This window comes from Gorilla gorilla, chromosome 11, assembly GCF_029281585.2.
Source record: "Gorilla gorilla gorilla isolate KB3781 chromosome 11, NHGRI_mGorGor1-v2.1_pri, whole genome shotgun sequence".
NCBI lineage: Eukaryota > Metazoa > Chordata > Mammalia > Primates > Hominidae > Gorilla > Gorilla gorilla.
In genome coordinates this window covers 138,537,359-138,561,685 of record NC_073235.2, presented here as the reverse complement: position 1 = coordinate 138,561,685, position 24,327 = coordinate 138,537,359, and the positions used below count along the sequence as shown (strand labels likewise).

At 46.1% G+C, this 24,327-nt stretch overlaps 1 protein-coding gene across 16 annotated transcripts in view; it reads right to left on the bottom strand.

Annotated features, from left to right (window-relative positions):
* The window catches only part of AGAP1 (ArfGAP with GTPase domain, ankyrin repeat and PH domain 1), a 636,895-nt gene that overhangs the window by 261,398 nt on the left and 351,170 nt on the right, over positions 1-24,327 (bottom strand). Inside the window, exon 10 of one of the 16 annotated variants that reach the window (XM_004033404.5) lies at positions 17,804-17,986. The exons of the other annotated variants lie outside the window; for them this stretch is intronic. Coding sequence (XP_004033452.1) covers positions 17,819-17,986 — 168 coding nt within the window. The 3' untranslated portion in view covers positions 17,804-17,818. Of the gene's footprint in view, positions 1-17,803; positions 17,987-24,327 lie in introns of those variants that run through there. 16 annotated transcript variants of the gene reach the window in all.

Below are 24,327 nucleotides of genomic sequence, written 5' to 3'. Positions count from 1 at the left end.
CTGGCTGGATTTCAGAATTGTTATGGCCCAGTGACTACTCCATGTCTCTTGTCCCTCTCCACCATTTTTTTTTTTTTTCAGATGGAGTTTCACTCTTGTTGCCCAGGCTGGAGTGCAATGGTGCAACCTCAGCTCACCACAACCTCCACCTCTCAGGTTCAAGTGATTCTCCTGCCTCAGCCTCTGAAGTAGATGGGATTACAGGCATGTGCCACCATGCCCGGCTAATTTTGTATTTTTAGTAGAGACAGGGTTTCGCCATGTTGGCTAGGCTGGTCTTGAACTCCTGACCTGAGGTGATCCACCCGCCTCAGCCTCCCAAAGTGCTGGGATTACAGCCTCTCCACCTTTTTAGAATAACGGTATCTGTTGCAGTTCTCCTGTTCCTGAGTCACCACTGCATGGTGTGTGAGATAACTTGTCCCCTGGGTACCCTGGTCTTCCGATAGGGAGGACCACATGCAAGGAACCTCATCCACCTGGTGTACCTGGTGTAGACGACAAGGCCATGAACTTCAAGCCTGGGCTGGACGCCATAATGGCTTGAGACTTTGGGTAGCTGGGGACAGGCTGTGGGTACTTTGCATGAAGGAGGGTAGAGTGAAGTAGCTAGTGTCCGAAGATGGCACACAAAAACCAGCCCCCTCATCCCCCGTGGTGCTCATATCCTGTGTGATCACTCTGCCCTCTGACTCAATTGAACCAACAGAAGGTGGTGGAAATTATGCTGTGCCACTTCTGGCCAAAGCCTGAAGGAGGCCTGGAAACTCCTGCTTTACGCCCCTGGGAAGCCTGCACAGCCTTGTTAAGAGGTCAGACTATCCTACTGGGGAGACCAAGTAAAGAGGAGACACCCTGAGACTACTCGAGGAAGAACTGAGGTCTCAGATAGATGACTGCCAGTGACCTTTTCATGTCAGCCTCCAGCCAGCTGTGCCACTTTTGCTGAGGCATCAGATACCTCAGTAAAGAAATGATCTTGGACGCTGTAGCCCTAAGAAAGTATCTTGTGGAGCATGGACAAACTGTCCCCAATATGCCCTGCCCAAACTCCTGACCCACAGAATCATGATAAACAATAAGGTGGCACTTTTATTTTTTATTTTTGAGACGGAGTCTCGCTCTGTCGCTCAGGCTGGAGTGCAGTGGCGCGATCTTGGCTCACTGCAACCTCCACCTCCTGGGTTCAAGTGATTCTCCTGCCTCAGCCTCCTGAGTAGCTGGTATTACAGGCACCCGCCATCACGCCCGGCTAATTTTTTTTTTTTTTTTTTTTTTAGTAGAGATGGAGTTTCACCATGTTGGTCAGGATGGTCTCAATCTCCTGACCTCGTGATCCACCTGCCTCGGCCTTCCAAAGTGCTGGGATTACAGGCGTGAGCCACTATACCTGGCCAAAATGGCACTGTTTTAAGCCACTATAATTCGGGCTTATTACCCAGCAATAGATAACCCAAATGGCAGTAAGGGGAAGAAACAGGCGCAACATTCGAGGTACAAACCAGCGGTTTGTACTTGTCACCCCGCTGCTACGCTGCCTCCCTGCAAACCATTTCACCCACCAGACAAATTTTAACTTGTTTGTAAAGCAAGAAATTTTAAATGTTTTGTGACACCTCAAATTATTCTTCTTATGTTACTTGGAAATGGCAAATGTTGATCTAATTCCTACCACCTAATTTACTGACATATCAGAAAGACTGATTTTAATGACCTACAACCAAAATATCAGGATTCCAGGCAGGCACATCTTGCTTTAAGCCCAAGGAACCTTTTCTACAGTGGAGCAAAGAGTAGAATTGTCTTTTGGCTGCAATCCCTTTATTCGTCATGTGTATTCTTTGTCTAGTCCCAAGAGGTCATTGAAAGCCAAAAGCAATGTTAAGTGTACAAGCTTTAAATAACTTACAAAGTTAATGTAATGAATGTAAGTGCTAGCTGAAACCCATCACTCAGTGTTTGCTGCAGCCCCAAGCTGTGATAAAACACCACTCATAAATTTATATTAAAACTCTGCTCGATAGCAATTATTTACCAACAAAGATTTATTGACTGCATTAGAGACTGTGGGTCTTAACCAGGCAAATCAGTCTTTGTTTTGAGTCTCAGGGACCAAATGGTGCCGGCCTCTGCTCGCACAGGGATCATCGTTACACAGAGGGAACATTTCATGGCTAAGCTCCTATGTGGTGATGGAGCAACAGTCTCAACGCAGGCGGCGCCATGTCAAGATCAGATTATCAACAGGCACGTCCACAACCACTCGCCTTTGCTCTGTGGGCAGCATTCCTCATCGGCTTTAACAGACACTGGGGGCCGTGCATGCATTTCACTGAATGTAAAGGACGGTGCACGTGTGATTTCGCAATGAGATCAAATGAATCCTCTTGCTGCTGCAGGAGCACTAATAGTTTCCTAATTACCAAGCTTTTTAAAAAAAGTTTTTTTCTGGCTTAAAAACATCCATGCAAATTCAAAAATGTTCTACTTCTAAAAAAAAAAAAAGTGATGTTTGAGTACTTCGGTGGTTTTACAGTGAATATTGTTAATAGCTCATTTAGTGTCTTATGATTTGCATTCATTACACTTTGGAACAGGTTCTTGTTAAAGGTTTCTATGAAGTTCTAAAACGGCTCAGAGAAAAGCTGGCACCTTTTAACTGAGATCCAAAGAGTATGAGTACCAATCACACATTTGCATTTAATAATTTTATTCTAATTATTCTAATTAAGATTTTTTCCCCTATAACATGTATTAAAACTGTGGCTGACAGGAACCAAACTGACCTCAATAAAACTAGAGAAGCGCCTCTGGGTGGGTGGTGGGTGGATGGAATGTCATCATTGGAAACTGGAGAAGCACACGGGTCATACAAGCTGTGACCTATTCTTCCCTCACGGCACCAGCTCCATGCGGAAAATGGTCCATCCAGGTGATGCCCCTGCTGAGGCTCCCCTGACATCCCACTTTTCCATAACGAACACTTAGTCTTCTTGCTTTTGCCCTCTCATTATGCTAAGCTATACCCTGCAGATAACACTTAGCTAGAAATAGGCCTGGACCCAAGACAGTGAAAATCCATGGCCCTGTGTGCTTGGTGTGGGGGTCACCCTCCCTCACTTGCACACGCGTGCGCACACGCGCACACACACACACAGCAGCACCAGCATAAGGTGTATGATCCCGAGGGGCCAGAGCCTTCCCGCCTAACAGGAACTCTCACAGCCTGTGCACCCTCATCCTAGCGTTGGGGATCCTACGGGACTGGGGCCGGCAAGCTGCCACACGTCGGCCAAATCTGATCCTCTGCCTCTTTCTGTAAATAAAGTTTTATCGGAACACAGTCAAGTTCATTGGTTGGAATGGCTGCATTTGCCCTGAACTGGCAGAGGTAGGTAGTTCAGGAGAAACCACACGACCCATGAAGCCTAACATACCTCCTCTCCAGCCTTTTATAGAAGACTGCTACAGGACAGGAAACCATGCAGACCCAATCAGAGGCCAGAAACTTTAATGTAAATTGGCAAATTCAATTCTTTTCCCCTTTAATGTCCTTCTTGCATCTTGCCCCTTACTCCGGCCATCCTGGTGAGCGCCCCTTTAGCCTCCCGTGCTGAGCTGCAGGGTCACAGGCTCCGCATAAGCAAGCACCCCCCGACGCCCATCCCTTAGACGATGACTATTATGGGCTGCATTGTGCTCCACTCCCTAATTCAGATATTGAGATCCTAACGCCCAGCACTCACGATGTGACTCTATTTGGAGTCAGGGCCTTTACAGAGCAAATTATGTTAAAATAAGGCTGTTAGGATGGGCCCTAATCCAGTATGACTGTTGTCCTTATTAGAAAAGATCAGAAGAAAGATCACGGAGAAAGACCACGTGAAGACACAGGGAGAAGATGGCTGTCTGCAAGCCAAGAAGAGAGGCTTCAGGAGAAGCCAATCCCACTGAGGCCTTGATCTAAGACTTCCAGCCTCCAGAATTGGGAGACAATAAATGTTTGCTGTTTAAGACAAAGTCTGTGGTCTTCTGTTATGGCAGTTTGAGCTGACTCACACACACAGGTGCATGAACAGGCCGTGCACTGCTCTAGGACAGAGAAATGCTGTCTCCCCCTTCCCCCTCCAGCACACTGATGGCACCCAGCATGGGAGGTGGTCCAATGCTGACCTCACCAGTCTCACCAAATACGCCCCACAGGCCCTGGTGTCACACTGGGGACTTCAGCTGTCTCTTCCCCACTTGCTGGAGTCTCAATTCCCATTCTGTATTAGACACACTCCCCCGAGTATCTACCAGGTGCCTCAAGTCCAGAACACCCCCATCACACACACGGATTGTCTCCCTCGGTGGGAATTCTGGGGAGTCAGGACTGTCTGAGGTGGCTCGGGCTCCCAGATTCCCACATCAGTAGCTAGTACTCGGCTCAACCTGCAAGAATAACCACACCAAGTTACAGATACTCCTCGTCTCGGAAAATAAAACATCAAAGCAATCCATCAAAAATCTAAAACCAAAAATAAAGATGCACACAGGGCATCGCATGCTGCTGCTTAACTAAAACAGCATCAAGTAAATCTGGATGAGTGACCCATATACTGCAAGACACAGGGTTTAGCAGAAAAAAATGAAGTGTGGCAAAAATGACCAGACCACAGATACACAGACATGCATGGATCAAGACAGCTTTCATTCAAGCTGCAGAAAATGCCGTTAAGTGAAAGAAGTAAATCGATAACACAGAAATCATTCGTTGCGTGCAAAAACACATCCCAATTAACTGGCTTTCCCCAGTCCTCCACAAACAGAAAACTTCTGGCAAATTCACATCCACGATGCTGGGAGGTAAATTTTGGTAAAGGAGATGACTAGAAAATGTGACCAGCAGACACAAGCTCTGCCGCTACTAAATCTTTTTAACTTTCTATCTAGTTTAAAGTGTTTCCATAGGAACAGCAGGAATCCCCCCTTAACTGAGCTTTTTAAAATAGTAATATTTCCCGCCCTGCCCCTCCTCCAGAGCACCTATTATTTTACAAATGGAGGCTTTTCTGCGGCTCCTTCTGTACAGTGGAGGGAGTTGGGGGAGGGGCAAAGGGGCGAGGGGCCGATTCTGGATCTTTAACCAGCTCCCCAAAGACCCCCTCCCCTTTCTGGCGAGTAATATTTCTGTCGTTGTGCCAGGTTGCAGGGTACAAAGGGTTACACTTTAATTGAGCTGTCAGCATCTCCAGCAATCCTATAAAGCCCCGATTATGCACGGCGGGGTTAGTGACACACTTGTTATTGTGGATGCCCTATTTGCGAAACCCAAGCCTGTGCCACACACAGGTCAGCTCACCCGCGCGACCTTCCTGTCATTAGCCGCGTCTATTCCTACCTCACTGCTGAGAAAATCACACAGCACAGGCTTCAAAGCGCCGGCCGGGACTGGATTCGGCCAGGAGCTAATCACCCACAAATCCAGCTCAAATGGCAATAATTGGCTAAACTGCTCCCCTCTCCAGAGCTCAGCAGTAATTTGGGATAATAAAGAAAAGAATTATTCAGCTAACTGCCCCGAAATGTATGCTTTGTGACCGACACACTTCACATTTTAATAATGATGGACACAGAATCCAATTTAATACAGCGTCCACTGAATAACAAGACCAAGAACAATGACAGGGAAAGAAATAAAAAGTTTGTTGTGTTTCTCTCCTTCCCTTTTAAAAACCCACGTTGACGATGAGTAATGCCGACGAGATGTATGGTTCACATTAGGTCTGGCTAGCATTATTAAGTCCCAACCAGAACCAAATGCTAATCAAAGGAATTTTGAATATGGGCAGAAAAAAAGCCAATGAAGCTACTGTATGCTGGGGTACTAAGACCAAACCAAACCTCCTCCATCCAAAGGAAAGAAAAGAAAAGGAAAAGGAAACTAAGAAAAACAAAATGTTTTTTTTCCCACCAGGACTGACAGATCCCCTCTTGATTTTTCTAGTTAATATTATCTCTTGATCGCCTCGTTTTTCTTTCCTTTCACTCTGTCTCTCCCTGTCACAAGATTTTCAGGGATGACACCAGGGACGACAGTATCTGCACTTAATGGCTGCTGGTGACACCTCTGCAGGCTGCCCCTCCGTGCTGACCTGCGTTTGGGGGCTCCGGGGGCCACGCAGTGGAGCGGAAACGCTCAATCACCTTCCGGCCGCCCACCTCCTCCTCCCACCCAGACCGCCCTGGAGGCCAGAACCACAAACAAAACCAACGGGCACTTACCATGGTCTGGAAATGGATTCCATTTCTCCCATAGCTAAAGAAAATTAAACAGAATCCAACTGCCTGCCTAGGAAGCACACCCAGGCCTCCAGGCGGGCCACAGAGTGAGCCGAACCCCTTCACATGATGGGGGCATTCTGCGAAAATGCAGTTCACGGGACTACACAGTGGCACATGGATATGGCAGGGAGGAATTCCTGAAAAAGGAACAATCAGAACCCGCTGCTCCTGCTTTATTCTAGCAAATGATCCCTACATTGTTGTCACTGCGAAGATTACACATGCTACAGCAACTGTTTATTAAATCACGTGGGAACGGCCCACTTGCGCATTCAAGTCAGATCTATAGAGTCAAAACGGAGCACACCAGGCAAGCTATGAAGTCGATTTTTATATCTATGGAAAATATTTACAAGTCCTCCGCATAGAAGATTTGTCCTTTCTCTCCAACACACACTTTTAAATACAGAAAGTTCCTGAATGACACACTTCCCTTGTTCCCTCTAGTTTCTCTTTTCCATTTCTGGCAACTTTTCATCCACCTGACTCTTCAATGCTCAGAGTTCCTTTCTTTCCGAGTTAACTCTTCCCCTAGAAGGTCTCATCCACAGCTGCAGACATCACTACCTGGTGTCCCACAGGTGGCACATCCTCAGCCTGCAAACCAGGTGTTCCGCCTCACACCAGGGCTTTCTCCCATGCTGCTGCCTTGCATTGGCGAGCGACCTGTAGTTAGCCATGTGCTCTCCCCACCGGGGCCTTCGATGACCTCGGGCCCAGGAGGCCCACCTCACACCACCTCCCTAACCCCAGCCAGCATCTGTCTCTTGGTCAGCTGAAATCATCCCCAGCTCAAAGAGGAGGCTGTCCCTGTACCATCCCACAGGGCCACCCTCAGCCACATGTGCCAACTGAGGACTCGATGGGAGGCCAGTCCCAGCTGTGAGGTGCTATATAGGTGAACCACACACCAGATTTTGAAGGTTCTGTAGGGCGCAAGGTAACTTCTTGTATTGATTATATGCTAAAATGATCAAACACTGGATATGCTAGGTTAAATAAAGCATATTAAAATAAACTGCAGATTCACTTATTTCTTCTCACTTTTTCTAATGTACCTGCCCCTGCAAAATGGAAATCACATTGTGGTTGGCACTGTGTTTCCATTTGACAGGGCTTCCCAGACCACGTGGGATGCCCCTGCCATCTGGCTCCTTAGTTGCTACATCATGAGCTTATGGACAGTAGGGACCATTCCCGTCTTGCCCATAACCTGGCAAATATCAAATGTTCAAAAAGTATTTGATGAATGAATTACTGAATGATTCTAACAAATCTCATGAATGGTAAAAAGTTTCATGGAGGTTAAATAATTGGGCAAGGTAATATAACCAGTGAGCAGTAAAGGGGAAGCCACATTGTCTGTGGGCTCCAAATCCCATTATGATAACTACATACATATGCCCTGCCCTACACAGAGCAGAGGAGATTAGAAAAAGCATGCTCACAGAGATCTCACCAGAGAGCAAAGCAACCCAAACAGTCTCAATGCACGCACGGTGGGTGGACAGCACCACCCTAGATGTGAAGAGGCATAAAGAACAACCCAGGGCTGCCCTCAGGATCCTGACATCTATTACGGAAGTTCAGAGGTGCATATGGTCTGTGAAGGCAATTCAGACATGGACTAGAGGTTCTACTGGAGAAATGAAAAGGATTACTCACTTTCCTCCTGATTAAAGAAAGAAAAAGGTTTATGCAGACAAACAGCCATGTGTCAATTTTAGTCTTAAAGACTTAAACCAAGAATGGCTAAAAGGTACCTGGGACAGTTTGCAGTTTGCACTGCCCTACCCCATGGTGATGGCAGATGGCATCTGCAACACCTGAGCCTCCGAAGCCTTCTCAACACAGCACTCCACGCAGTCTCTGCTACGGATGAGAACGGGCACGGAAAATGCACCCTACATCTGGCCCTGATCTCCAGAAACATTCCATGTGCACGTTTCATTACGAGCAGCACAAATATTTCCTTATACTGCTATTACTACCACCGCCACTTTGATGATGATGACAAGGACCGCTACCACTGCTACTGGCAATAACTCCTTACTACAAATAATTTAATTTCTTGGAAATTTGAATACCATCCCAAACTGATTAGAAGTTAGAAGACAAACTGTGCTTCTGGAAAGCAAAGTGCATCGAATCAGAGTCATGGTCCCGGGCTGCACGTGCACGGAGCCATGGATGAATGGAGCCATGGATGAACACCCAGGACAGCAGGGCCCCTGAGTGGTCTAATGCACTCCTGCAGTTTTCTTTCTGAGTGTCCGAGACACTCACTCACCAGGTGCTAAGCCATCCGGTAGTACAAGCTGAAGGAGGCACTCCTGGTTTTGATCTCTGACGAAAAGAATGAGCTCAAGCAAAGGTGCCCAGGACACTCAGGAACCCCACGGGGCAGGGTCCCCAATGGTTCTCTTCCTCCCAAATGGGACTTTTTAACTCATGTTACATCTAACATGTCAGAGAGATCTTTTCTACAGATGTTAATGTTTCATTTAAGGAAATGCCAAGTTACTGGAACTAGTGACCAGATGGAGGTAAGATATAGATATGCATAGAGAAGGTGAAGGGTCATGCCCAGAATCACTCCCCTGATAAGCAGGAATCAGGGTACCTACCAGTCCACCAGGGACACAGTGGGTCTTTCTACAGACAAGCAGTCAGTTCAACTGCCTGGACCTTCCTGGAACTAAGGAGAGGGAAGAGAGCTGTCAGCATGCGCTCCCTGCAAATCACAGGCAGAGGCTGCCCTGCTAAACACAGGTGGTGCATGTGGGTGACAGAGGTGACAGTTAACATGGGACAGCTTGGATGTGGTTCATTTCCACCAAATGTCCTCTATGAAAGCCTTCTCTGTTCCAACTTAGAGGCTGTAACAGAGATTGGATGCTGTTGCTATCAACAAGAGTGTGTTCCCTGATGAGGGAGTAGATTTCAATGGTGCCTGTGACACCTTTACCAATTTCAAAAGTCTGGATGAAATGCACAGCAGTGGTAAAAACGGCACTTCTGGAAATGACCACATAAAACAGACCACACCTTATTTCACTCCCAAGTTCCCAAGTGCCAATTACCATTTAAAGAAGAGGATGAAGTGATGTTGAACAAATCCTCTGATTTATCACTTTTAAAAAAAACTACTCAAATGGTCCCTCTATAGAAGTTGACTGTTAATCAGGACAATCGAATGATGAACCACTGCAGATATTGTATCAGTAAGTTAAAAATGGCCTTGTTTCAATGGAAGACTCACACAGTACATACTATATATAAAGTATTGTATTTCATGCCCCATTTCCTGTAACATATTAGTGGGCTCAGTCATCAAGTAACAATTGTCTCCTTGCCTGGTTCAGATATTGTGGAGGTGAGAGGAGGGGTGTCTGCAGTGGGAGAACAGCCCTTGGAGGCTGACGGCCGTACACAGGGAGAGATTTGGTACTATTTGTTTTATGGGTCCCATCAACAATATTAAATAATTGCACATCTCCGTTTTGGCAAATAATGCAGTCTTGGTAAATATTTATTTTTATACATGCTAATTGAACCATCATTTGGCATGTTGTTCTTCCTTTAATTATTTAAGATTACTCAAAAAAGAACGGCTGAATAGCAGAATCTTCCTGCAATTATTTGATTAATTTACTTCACTATTAAAATGTCAGAAACATTTATTACAAAAAAACAGAATCTGCACTACTGCCACTTCTCTGTAAAGCAAAACATTGTACTGTCTTTAATTATGAACTGTTTGGAATCTCAGTCACTTGCTATATTTTTGAGAAATTCCACAACTGAGAATAAGATTCACAAGGACAATACTGGATTTGTTAGACTCCAGTTAACACTATCCTAGATACCATTAATAAAATACTTATCTGTGATGTGAGACTGGAAGGTATGGGGAGACAGTGGTGACTAGAAAGCTGTGCAGTTAGAAAAAGGTAATCCTCATATTCAATCCATAAGCCATCTCCTTGAGGCAAAAAAAAAAAGGTAATTATAATTATGGTTTCAAGTTAGAACAGAGTTAAAGGAAATACCGAACGCACTTACGTAATGACTTCCAGCAGAGCTCAGCATTATTATCTTCCTTTTTGCCTTGAGTGCTAGGATGCTCAGAGATAAAGTTATGTTTTTTATTTCTCAGTGTATGTTTTCTGGTATAATGCCCTTTCCTTTGTTGCTTAACAACTATCTTTTCACTGTTTTAATGAGTATTTGTTTCTTTCAGTGTAAGATACAAGTTAAAAGGAGGAGGAGGAGGAGAAGAAGAAAACAAACTGAGATGAAGGTTTAGCCCCTAAACTTAGCATTACTGAGGACAGAAGAAAGCAATTATGAGACTGGGCTGGGAGGGGAAGGTAACCCATGGGGATGGTGATCCCAGCCTAGTTCCTTTACAAGAGACATTCGCAGTGGCCATACAACCTCTGCTTGCTGGTGGAAGGCGCTGCGCACAGCCAAGAACTGAGTTGTCCTAAAATCAGAGCTGTTTGTTGCCTCTTGCTGGCGAAAGAGGAGCAGCTCCAGGGCGGAGGCATTTCAGAGCCTTTTGAACTGCACACAGTGCTGTGAAGGGCAGGCAACGGCTTTTCAGACAATAGTTCAGAACTTATTCAGCAAAGCTCGATTTTTTCCTTCAAAGGTTGAAATTTGTTCTACAGATAAAAGTAATGCCTTCGGGAAAATAACTCTAAGGCCTTCCGGACAAATGCGAGTCTCTCTGAGCATTGAGTTACTATTGTGTTAAGGTATAGTCAGCTATGGAAATACAGTTAGAAACAGGAAGCAGGAACTTTTTTTTTTTTTTTAAAAACTGCTCAGAAAAAATAAGAAACTAGAAGGCCTCATACCAATTAGTCGTTCCTATCTGAAAGCTGCAGATCCAAAATAGTGTGTCGTTTTTAGAGGTAATATGCTCACATTTTGAAAGGGGATGGAACAAAAGGCGGGGGTGGAGGGCAGGGGAGAGAGTTGCAGATTTCAGGATGGGGGTTTTCACCGGGCCAGTAATGGCCATTTCCCCACAACAACAGTGAATGGTTCTCTGGCCTTAGCAAACAATTCCTTCCATTTAACTTCTCTGACAACTTCTTATGGGTGGAGAGGGAGTTAACAAAAGAAACAATATGTATAAAAAAAAAATGCAAGGTGCCCAGAGTACAGCTAATGGAATTTGATGCTGGCTTTAATTTTAATGAAGAAAGTTGCCAGTAGCAACAAAACTGTCAGCAGCCGCCGAGCACCATTAATAAAGATCGAGACAACATTAGTGCCCGGCACCATTACAAAAGGTTCCCCTTCCTTCATGCTGTGCTAAATTGGCTGCCCAATTTTTCTTAAGTGTCCATTCTATTTAGAAGACAATTTATTAATTTTTGCCATTGTCAGTTGACAGGCCATCATTTTGTAGCCAGAATTTTAGATGAAAACTAATTGAAAAGACTGGCAGTATTTATGAGGGGTATTATTTGTCAATTACAGTGGCAAATACTCCTTGCTACCACCAACTTTGATGCCCCTGATCTCTGGGTGTGAGCACTGTTACTGCTGGCATTAAAATATGAGTAAGCCTCTCCCTGCTCATCAATTTCACAGGCATGTAGGGAAACCACCTTTCATGTTCTAGGGACCTTTCATGGTAGATGGATACATTATAACTTTTGACAAAGAGGAAGTACACATCAATTAATGATCACAGACAATCATGCATACAAAATATAATTCATTGTGAACTAGTTCATTTTTTTATCATCTCTCAGTAACAGTTATTAGTTAAAAGGTCTGTTTCCTAAATTCTGTATGGTTTTAAAACATTTTCCCCCTAACCTACTGCATCTTAAACTCAAACATGTACAAACAGGATATATACGTTCTGCCCATCAATTTGCCAACTTGAAAGCTCAATATCTTATCTTAAATAAAAAAGGCTGACTTTGTATAAGTAAAAATGTTTTTAATCAGTAAGAAGCCCTTAGAAACTGTGCAACTAAAAAGCTTGATAAGTATACTTCTCTAAAAATGTTATGTTCATGTTCTATAGCATTATCCTTACATTTTTTAACTAACGCTACCAAAACCGTTGATAAAATGCATCTTGGCAATGAATACTAATCTGCTTACTAACTAAAGAAAAATTTACTGAATTACGATTTTATATGCCCAACTTAACTTCCTTTATGTGGTAATGTTGATGATGGAATTCGTTAAAGATTGCTATATAGTATGGATTACGTTCAATTTGAATTTATACAAAGTTAGAGATTTTAGCAATTAAGATACACATTTTCCCGAAGTGGTGATACTAAATTAAATGCTGTACCGTCATGGTGTATCTCGTAAACTCTCCAGTCCTGTACCAGAAAAATGAAAATCCCCGAAGATCACCCAGGAAGCAGCCCTGGGTATAAGCCTCACACTCCCAACATGGGCAGACAGTGTGGCAAAAAATGTGGCACAGGGCGATAGGCCTGCTTCTGCAGGCTCTGGTTCTTCCAGTGCTTTTACTGGAAAACTCTTTATACCCAGTCAATTCCCAAATCACGACTGTACTACATTCTTGCAAATCAGTTACATAAGAATGCTTATTATTAGCTGCTTCCAGTCTTTCCTCATCACTAGTTGACTTTGAATTTGCTGCTATACAAAAGCTAGTTGGCAAACCGAGGAGGTGCTCTTCTGTGTCATTTCTGTTATGGTGTATATGTGGAGAAACAGACAATGTATACATGTGACACGCAATGCATCCATGTTCTTGGTGTATCCACTTCTGTAGGTTCTGTTTAAAAAGGAACAGCTGCAATCAGGGTGGGAAGCTGCTCAACGGACATGCACACACACTGTGAGCAACGGGAGGGTCGGGGTCAGGACCCTGCAAGGCAGGAACCTGTGTCTGAGGTCTCCTTGGGGACGCTCGTCAAAGGATCTACGACAGCAGCCCCCAACCTTTTTGGTACCAGGGACTAGTTTCCTGAAAGACAATTTTTCCACACATAGGGAGGAGGGATGGTTTTCAGGGTGAAACTGTTCCACCTTAGATCATCGGGCACTAGATTCTCATAGGGAGTGTGCGTCCTAGATCCCTTGCATGTGCCGTTCTCAATAGGGTTCGCACTTCTGTGAGAATCTAATGCCTCCGCTCATCTGACGGGAGGCAGCGCTCAGGGAGTAATACTCACTCACTCGCCGCTCACCTCTTGCTGTGTGGCCCGGTTCCTAACAGGCCATAGACTGGTACCAGGCTGCCATCCGGGAGTGGACGACCCCTGCTCTAAAGTGTAGCATCTCAGGCTCACCACCTGCGTCTCCATGGAGATCACTTACACAAATCCGGGCCCATTAAATACAGTGTGGCTGAGTGTGTGTGTCTTCATGTTTCCCTACAGCGGCATTCTTTCAGGCACTGGTCTCACATCTACCACAACCAACCGGACCGCAGAGTGGGAACCAAGTGTGCTCTCAGACACCTGAGCTCACGACAGTGGCTGGCACTTGCAGGAGGCCTTCAGGTCTGAGTGTCAAGCAGGGAACATTGGCTGAAGTTCTGAAATTTCATGACAACTTGGGCAAGGGACATTTATGGTGGTTGTCCTACATCCAACTCCTGTGCTCATGGCCAGGACCTGTGACTCTGCATGGGAAGGTGACCCTTTCCCATCCTGGCCTGTGTACTCTGGGTCAACATGTGGCCTACGCCAAGGCAATGAGCCCCAGTCACAGGAACTGGTTCAGTACTGGACAGGCAGGTGGTCCACACAGAGCTGCTCACGATTGATGAGGACATTAACGGACCTTCGGTTTGAGTCTACTGCTGGCTTAGATGTGGAAAGGACAGGAACCTCAAGGGCCCAAGTTTAAGCACACAGGTCATGAGAATGTACAGATCCTGATGGCAGCCCCAACCCAGAGGGATCGGACTCAGGCCATCCTCCTCATGGTGCTGTTGGGGTGACACCCCTGCTTCTATGAGTCAGAGAATCCCTTCCTTACTGACACCAAGCGAATCACATTTTCTTATATGGAAAACCCAAACAGTTCTGGGTGAATCACTGGGTACAAGAACAAACTAAAGAGAGGAAGCTATAGCTTCAGTGATGCTAACTTGAGATGAACATTTAAAAATATTCTCGGCCGGGTGCGGTGGCTCACGCCTGTAATCCCAGCAATTTGGGAGGCCGAGGCGAGTGGATCACAAGGTCAGGAGTTCAGGACCAGCCTGGCCAATATGATGAAACCCTGCCTCTACTAAAAATACAAAAATTAGCCAGGTGTGGTGGTAGGTGCTTGCAGTTCCAGCTACTCGAGAGGCCGAGGCAGGAGAATCACCTGAACCCAGGAGGCAGAAGTTGCAGTGAGCCGAGATCATGCCATTGCACTCCAGCCTGGGTGACAGAGCGAGACTCCGTCTCAAAAGAAAAAAAAAAAAAAGAATATTCTCACTACTTCTGAGACAAGGCTGACCCCCTGGGAATGCAGTAGCCTCTGTGCATCTAGAGACCCCATAGGGTAAACAAGGCATTTCCTCTAAGGCATGAGGATCAAGGATGTGTCCCCAATCACCCACTTGTCACTGTCACCCATTTACCAACACCCAGTCTCCAATTCAAACAAACATCCTCTGACTTGAATTCAGTGGAGCTGCTGCTCAGCCTCTCAGTCTTCCCAGCACAGTGGAGGTAAGAGAATGAGATGAGTAGCTGTGTATTTATAATATCAAAATCAAAAGTTCAGGGCAACGAATCTAAAGGAAAGAATGATACTCTATATTTAAAGCAGAAATTGTTCGATTTTAAATTTACTATAACTCAACTTTTATGACTTCAAAAACATACTGAACGTAACACAGTTTAGAATTTGGTTTGAAAAATGATAAATCTGTAACTGAATGAATAAGGACATCTAAAGAAACTTTAGCAATTATCTTTAAATGTAGTATAGCAAAGAGAACTTAGAATTTCAGTTGACTTTTAGCTTTGAATAAATCTACTGATGATTAATTTTGACATGCCTGTCACACTACTCACTCCCTGGAAAATCAAAGTAACCATTTTCCAGGTAGACTTTTGTTACTGATCACAGGGATGACCTCACGCTTCCATTTCCGTGCGCCACCCCAAGGGATGGCAGCACACGCGTCACCACGCCGGTTTTCCACCTGGGGCCTGACGAGGCTGGTTTGTTGAACATCACAGACAAATACCTTCATCTTTTTTTTGCCTTTAAACCTTTTCTACTTTTCTGTTCCTTCACGAAATAAGGGTCCATTAGTCACCCTAGTTTCAAATAACTGGCATTAAGATTTCAGAAGTAACAAATACAAGGAGGCAGACCTCATGGCGGGCCCTCCTCTGAAGCACCCTCCCTCTCACAAAGTCTACGTGACGAAGTCAGAGCTGACCAAACGTCCTGGGCTCCTGCAGCAGAAACGATCTACACTTCTGAGGACATTGTACAGGATGCAGACTCCAAAACTAAGAATGAATAAAGAATTGTTTCTCATTTGCTCCATTAACTCCTCTATGAAAATAATACTAATAAACAAGCGAAACCAGGGGAAACAGCCACTTTTGAGCTCCTACTATGACAGTACCTATCACTCCACAATTCACTGCCATGAGCAACTGCCACTTAACAGATAAAGCAAGCCAAGCTCGGAGAGTAAGAAACATCCCCAAGTCCACCACTGGTAAGCGGACGCGGCAGCCCTAGGCTCCAAGCTGGTCTGGGTTTAAAGCCTCTGGTTTCCTATAATGCGCTGAAATGGGCCTGCTGTAGAGCTGGCTGTGCCTTTGTAGCCACAATAGCAGCTGAGGCTGGAATGAGGCAGCCATCCTCCCCCACCTCTGTGATGAAGGGCAAATAGCCAGCAGGGAGGTGAGCTGGCAGGAGTGGCCCATCTGATGCCAAAGCTGAGCTAGAGACAGGCCTCACAGGTCCCATCTATCGGGGAGAGAAAGAGGGAAGGAGAGCAGGCCCATAGGGAGCCAACAAGACCACAGCCCACGTTCAGTTGGATGCGGGGGAGGAGTGGGGTCTACTCCATGCAATATTCTTTCTCCATGTGACCTTGAACAAGGCCTAAGTTTCTCAGCTGTGACAGGAGTTGTCAACACTTGATCACCAGTTTTCAAATTGGGTTTGCTGGAGGTGACCCCACGAGCCCGGGAAGACAAGGGGAGGCTGAGGGGGAGTGCCTGTCTCAACATGGCGGGCTCCACTCTCTCTAGCTGAGTATTCGGATTTTATCCAGTCATATAAGGCGGGGTCATCCCATGAGCCTATGCATCAACTTCCTTTTTCCACACTCAAAGAAAGCCTGGAACGGACATATTTACCATATTTGCTTCATTAAAAACTTGGAATCGTTAGGTATGGCTCAATTATGGCCTCTAGTATCTCCATATGGGAGGCTGACAACAAGTCTGCGATGAATGACTAGGGACTGTCGCTAGTAACAGTACTTCCGAAGTTAATTCAAGATATAGCCTACACTTAAAACCAAAACAAGCTAGCAACCATCCTTTCCCCCATCCACACACATCAGTCTGTTGGCTTCTCAGCCTACTTCGCAAAAATGACCTCATTTGTTCTACAAATTTCAGCACTTGTAGATGCACTTATCATACTTTACTCCCTAAATGAGGCTGAATAATATATTCATCTGATTAAATTTTCATTAACATCCAAAATCATTGTTCAGTCATATTATCTGATAAAACATTCTGGCCTTAAGTCCCCAAATAATTACCATAGGGTGGTCTGGAAAAGTGGTATCAGTCTTGCTAACAAAGAAGAAACAAAACTTCCATTTAATCTATCTATTATAAAACACTGACTGTAGAAGAGGAAAAGAAAGGCTCACATCTTCCTATCTGCCGCATCCCTAGGGTATTGAGAGATTTATCTGTACCTGCCTGGGGGTTAATTAGAAAGGAACAACTAAAATCACAAGGAAGTTGACATTATTTCCAACTCAGTACCAAGAAAGTCACAACCTTCCCTGTTCCTAAAACAATTCCTCACTCGACCTGCCTGAGTCAGATATTTCAAATCTTGAAGCAGAGTAGGGGGAGCCATTTTACCCCGTTTTTCTCTCATCCAGTCTATAAAACGCAGTCAAGACAGATCCGCTCAATCTTGGATTTTAATGTTTTATGTTTCTACCACTGCTTGTACCCAAAACATGCAAAGCGCCAGTAAATGTTTTTTTCTTTAAAAAAAGGCTCCTCAAAGAAAGAGCGTAAACGCTCATTGATTTCCTTCCTTTGTGGACTGAATTGCCCGCTATAGAAATTAAGGGGTCTTTTGTGAGTTGCCGAACTTTCTGGAGGAGCACTCCATTTCTCCAGCTCTCCCTCCCGTAACCTCTTTGTTGGAAGGTGTCAAAGGACTATCAGAGATGCGCTGAAGTCAGGACAAACAGCAGCGGCCTGCAAGCTATCGGCCGATCTGGAGTTCACCTCTATGTTAACTCCCACCGCTAATTTATCATGGCCCCGGACAGCTGGGCTGATTGTGGGCCTTCAGCACAATGCGGGCTGGTCTGACCACCCCTCGGCCCTGGCCAGGGGGAGGACTGACGGGCACGGGCTCCAGCAGGCCTGAGATAAGTGCTGGCTGTCAGTGCAAGGACAAAGAAGGGCAGGCCCTGGGGAGAGAAAGGAGATAAAAAAAATTCTTCACAACTGCTTTATCTGATGAGGGTTATGGCTAATTAATTATAAACTCAATTACCTAACCCTTACTTCAGCAGTCTCTATTCATTAAGAGATAAAACTTGACTGACGGCTAACTTTCTCTCGCACACATACACACACAGCATGCTTGCTTCAATTTGTACTCGCAAACACCCAATTTCCTAAAAAGATCTCCAAAGGCAACCATACCTGTCAGGCCCCTGTCAAAAGGCGGCCTGTTTCGGGGTTCCCCCCGTTTCCACCCCAAGCCCCCTCCGCGCACGCTAGGAGGGCCCTGCTCCCTTGCTGGGCGCTGGCATTAAAAAGCAAACGCAGACGCAGACAATAGGCATTATGCACGCCCGGGCCCCTCTCCGCTGCCTCGCTTGTCTCTGCTGCATTTTAAGTGAATCTTTTAATTTGGGTGCTCAAATTGGGTAATCGGCTACAGAACCGTTTTTCCTCTTCCCGAGTAAATCTTCCCAATCAGAAATGGGGGAAAATGAGCACTCAGGCATATATTAGTTTTAAATATACATTTCCATTTCCCCCCTAAATTCTGGACAGGCCTGACCTTCTTTTCAGTTCCTGGCACCTTGTTTCAGAGTCGGCAGCAGCTCACAGGCCTGTTTCATCAATGGGCTCTATTCAGCGGAGGTTGTTAATCTCTTTCACCCTCTCTCCGCTTTGCCCACTTTAATGTATTTTCATGTCTATAAGTTCTTTTAATAAGCTGGGAGGGTCTGGGAGAGAAATACTTCAGGTTTCCTTACTGCTCGTCGCCAAAATTACCTCTGGCGTACTGCAGATGAGATGTGTGAGGCACGCATCAAAACACTGGGTTTTCTTTCTTTTCCTAACAGGAGGCTACCAAAGCCCCCAGATTTAATTTCAGCTCAATTATTTTTATGGCGAGCAGTCAAGAGGCGCTTCCCCGTCCCCTTCTTCTTCTTTCTGTTCATGGGCTCCTTGCACTTGCACTTGTATTTCCAGGTGTTCTGGGTTCAGGGCCACACACACGGAGATAAGCCTAAAGTATGCTGCCACGGGCATCCTGGCGCTCACCGGCTGCAAACACTCCAAGGAGGGAGATACCCAAGGGACACTGGTAGCAAGTAACTGCAAGAACACACAACACACTTTGCTTTAAAAAAAAAATCCCTGAAACGAGGGCCATTTTCCCATCACTCGCCTGTGGCACATGGTGCGTTGGTGGACGGGTGAAGTTTAGGGAAAGGGGGTGACATGCGGACACCTGGGGCCAAGCTGCTTCTGCCCTTCCCAGGAGATGGCCTTGCTTAGCGTCTTCACCATTCCATGGCCTCCCAGCCCAAACCCCATGTCTGTAGTGGAGCCACGTTTCCCTCCCAGCTCCGACCGAGCAGCAGGAGTGCCAGGCGGGCATTGATGGTCTATATTCAGCACTGACAGCCTGGACAGGGCCCTCTCAGGTCCACTGGCTCCTTGTACTCTAGGCCAGGCTGTGAGCTCAGAGGTCCTGGTAACACTGGCTGCTGTGTCCAAGGCTAACACTGGGCTGTGCCTAGAAACCAGGTCTCCTGGCTCCTTTGCAGCTTGGCACCCTTCCTGTGGGAGAGTCCTGTGAACACCAACCCCATGAACAGCCTGCCTGGGAGCCCCCTCTGTAGGTTGAGCAGGGAGGCTGTGTACAGTGGGAGGATGCTGGGCCAGGTCCCAGAACAGCCATTCCCTTGCTAAACCCCTTGGGCAGGTCAGTCAGCCCCTGCCCACCACAGACCACAATCCCCCAGATGGACTTGGACCTGGAAACCCACTGCTCCCTGGAATGCACTTGACATGAGTGGGTTGTGGGGTGGGCCATGGAATTCCCTGACTTTGAAGTACACTCATCATGCTTTCAAATCTCAAATACGTGTGAAGTCACCACCCCCATCATGTGGGATGGCATGAAGATGAAGGGTGACTAGAAACAGGAAAACTTTTTGCAAAAGCAGCTATTTTTGTGAGAATACACAACAGCTCATTCCAAAATGTCCGAAAGTATTTCTTTGTAAAGCCCTACCTGCCAGCAGCCTTAGGAAACCAAGAAGCAACACCGCACCCTCATTTCCCAAGTGAGGCCTCTGAAATCAGAGCTGCTCAGAGCGACTTCTCCACCAAGGTACACGGACACTAATGCGGGGTGGCAGAGCCAGCCGGCTGATGTCCTGCCAGGGTGCATAATGCAGAGGTGCTAGGACCAAGGTGACCAAGGAGACCACGTCAGGCACTGCCCCAGGGGAGGTGGCTCCTTTCAGAACTACAGAAAGGCCATGCATTAGTAGAGCAAGACTGGAAGAGAGGTAGAGGCCAGCCACTTGTGGCTGTGGAGATTTCCATTGCATTTAGATATAACAGACCACCTCCCACTGCTTCAGCTGCTTTTCTGCAGAGTTGGAACACGCACATCTTCCTTCCAGAATCTCCATTCCTTTGGCTCAACTGCAGCCTCTGCGTTTGCTAACGTCATCCGGTTACTAACCCACGGTTTGCCGGAATTTGTCCACAGCACTGTTAAGAGGTGCTGTGGGCTGCAGAGCCCTGGGGCCAGGACACTGTGGGGTGGGTGGGAAAGGCAGGTGCCAGGCCAGACCTGCTCAGGAGGCATCAATGCTCCTCCCTACCTTTCCTCTGCCCTGTCCTCCACGGAAGAGGAAGAGGCTATGAAGAAGGCTGAGAGGGAAAAGTGAGAAAGGCAGGACCAAGAAAGAGTCGTGGTGAGAGGGAGAGGGGAGCATGTCAGGGTGTGAGTGGCTTGTTCCACAAATGTGTGAGATGGGGACAGGAGCACTGGGCGCCCAGACCATGCTTGTCTTCCTCCCCTCCAGGAGCGGGAAGCAGAGTGGACGGTGGAGCGGGGAAAGGCCATCTGTCCTGGAGAAGTGAGGGCTTGCCCTAGCGGCCATGAGGAAGGGAGAAGGGCCAGGTGAGGGGCTGGGTGAGGCTGGACACTCCATGTCCAACAGGCAGCAACCCTTATCCAGGCCTAGCATCCCCGCAGCATGGAGAAGTCGTGGCTGCAGAGGCTGAGCTCTGAGCGTACAGGCATAAGGGGGCCCGGGCTTCTGCTCACTCCAGAAACCCTCCAGAGTCACACATGAAAACCTGCTCTCAAACTGTGATGTTTTGCAAACCTGTCCTCCACTGCAGGAGGAGAGGCCACTGCCTGAAAACTTAACGTTAGCTTGTTTCTATCATCTACACCACTCTGATAGAGAAATCACTTTTAAATTTGATTTCAAACAATGAATACTTAGAGAGACATTCACAAAAAAACCAGTTAATTATAGTAATATGTGTACTCATAATTGGCCCTGGTTGGCCAATAGAAGGACGACATTTGCAACTTTTCCCAGGAAATTACATTCTAAATCCTTCACGAGGTGGGCCTCGTCCTTTTCTGAGAAAACTGGATGGCGGTCTTTAGTATTCACTGGCATAATTAGGACTGCAGTTAATTTCATTAAACTCTCTTGCTGCTAAATGAAGCAGATTATGAGACATCTTTTATTGCAAGGCGTGAAATTACAGCCTGTCAGCTGCCAATGGTGGGGTGAAACTAATGAATTACAGGGTAAATAACACCAGAATTAACCAGCCAATTTAACATAGTGCCAAGGAACAAAGTCATTTCTACTTAGAGCTTTGAGGAACAACATGGCCAGGATACCTCCAAAGCACAGGGACGGACAGGGAAATCAGTCTTGGGATACTGACAACCCTTAACACTGAGATGGGCAGGAAGGGGCAACAACAAAGCAGCCCCGAATACAATTTCTAAAACCTTCCCCACTGTCAGAAAAGGATTCAGACCCCAAATGAGAGAAACTCCTCAAATACTTACTAGCTGGGGGGAAAAGTTAAAGCACTAAATGATCAAGGTGCAACTGTGTGTTCTCACCTGATCTTTCTGTTAAAAGGACGAGGAAAATCATCTGGTTATCTGGGTGCTGTGTGATTTACATTTCAACACACACAGCAGGGTTTGGAAAATGTAAAAGTACTTTGAAAATAGTACCTTCCGAGCAAACTAAATTACCAATATTATTCTCCAGAGTAATGATTTCACCATGGACATCACAATCAATGGATTATTAGTTTCACTGTGAATTATTTCCAGTTTTTGCTAAATCCAAATCTTTGTTGAGACAATAGTTATTTCCCTCTTTTTCTTAAGCGTGTTCTGATATGGTAGAGGCAGCTGAATAGCTCCCGGTGTTAGAAAGAAGAGATTTGCCTCTGAGTAGGACCTCGTTCCTTATTCATTTACCTTGCATGGACTCTGTCCCAGGTACTGTGCTGGGTGTGGGTGGAGGGATGCGGGCACAGGCCAATCCCTAAAGAGGCTCGATGCTGGCAGGCGGCTCTAATAGGTGGACGGACAGATGCAGTTTAGTGAAAGCTAGGCCAAGACAGGACCATGCCCAGGGCACCGTGAGGAGCCAGGCAAGGGACCTTAACCTGGAGTGGCGACAGCTGTATGAGCCATGGCTTAAGGAAACAACGTCCTCAGGATGATGGCGAGTGACAGAGAGTGTAACCGGTGGGATACTCCCTGTCTAGGGCACCCAGAAACCAAGCAGTGCCTAGAAACAGGTATCACTCAGGAGGCTGTGAACGGCATTTGCTTATAGAACTGACCAAAAGCTTTGTTATGCCAAAGGTTTTAATTCTTCCCCATTGTATTAACCAGATTGTGAAAACATAGGACTTTATAACCCTGGTGTGAGAAGTGGCTTCCAAGGCCGCCTGGTAAGATCCATCATGTAAAACACAAGCCAGGAACAGGAGCACTTCCTGGGGATTCTGCCATCCTTGGTCAAGAAACGGAAAACGGAGCCCCAGGGAGCTTGGCTTGGGCTGCACCTTCACATGAGATACATGTCAGCTGTCGTGTACGAGAGCCACTGTCGTGGCAAACAAGCACAGAAAGGCGCCCGTTTCAGGATCTACAGACGGTACTGAAATAGAAATGATCTCTTCAGTAACACCAGCTGTACTGCCTGAGTGATGAGTAGTCAAAATATTAAGAATGTTTCTTATTTGATAAAATGACTCAGATTAATTTACTATGGCTAGAACAGTTTTACGATAAACTTGATTCATTTTAACCCTGTCATATCTTTTCAAAGATGTAATTTTCTATACAAAATGAACTTCAACCTAAATAATTTATGAGGCGGTTCACATTACTTATGAATTTAATATTGAGTATGTACACTGTGTAACAACATCATTTTCATTGTGAATCATTTTTCTTTTGGACAAAATTGAAAGCAAGAATCAGTGAGTAGAAAGAGCATTCTGTATTTTGGGATAGAGTCAAAAGCCAGAATGGCCATACATGAAAAAGATGGCCGTTTTTCAGTCCCAGTTTCCTTTCTAACGCAGTATTTTTTCTGAACCAAACCATCTTTTCTTCCTTAGTTTGCTATTCTGTTAATGAAACCACCATTCTTACAGGCACCCATTCTCGAAACCTAAAGTCTCATGAGATGTTCTACCTTTAAGCCTCTATATTCAAAAAGTCGCTGAGTCTTGGAGTGCTTGCTGGTCTACCTGTGTGACTGCCACGGTGGCCTCTGCACCACCCTCCTAGCATTTTGCTCAACATGTCGAACCTGGGACATGTCAAGCAATCCACAGCTCTTAACCTCTTAGGATGGGGAAGAGGGGGAGGCCACAGGCCCTCTTCAAAACTGTGGAACCAGACCAGGCGCAGTGGCTCATGCCTGTCATCCCAGCACTTTGGGAGGCCAAGGCAGGAGGACTGCTTGAGACCAGGAGTTCCAGACCAGCCTGGGACACATAGTGAGACCCTGTTCTTTACAAAAAAAGCCAGGCATGGTGGAGTATGCTTGTAGTCCTAGCTACTGGGGAGGCTGGGGTTAGAGGATCACTTGAGCCCAGGAGTTAGAGGCTGCAGCGAGCTGTGATGATGCCACTGCACTCCAGCCTGGGCTTTGTCTCTAAAAACAACAACAAAAAATTATTTAATAAATAAATAGGCTGGGCACAGTGGGTCACGCCTGTAATACTAGTACTTTCAGAGGCTGAGGTGGGATGATCACTTGAGGTCAGGAGTTTGAGACCAGCCTGGCCAAAATGGTAAAACCCCGTCTCTACTAAAAAAAACCCAAAAATTAGCCAGGCATCACGGTGCCTGCTTGTAATCCCAGCTACTCAGGAGGCTGAGGCAGAAGAATCGCTTGAACTGGGGAGGTGGAGGTCGCAGTCAGCTGAGATCATCGCACCACTGCACTCCAGCCTGGGTGACAGAGTGAGATTCTGT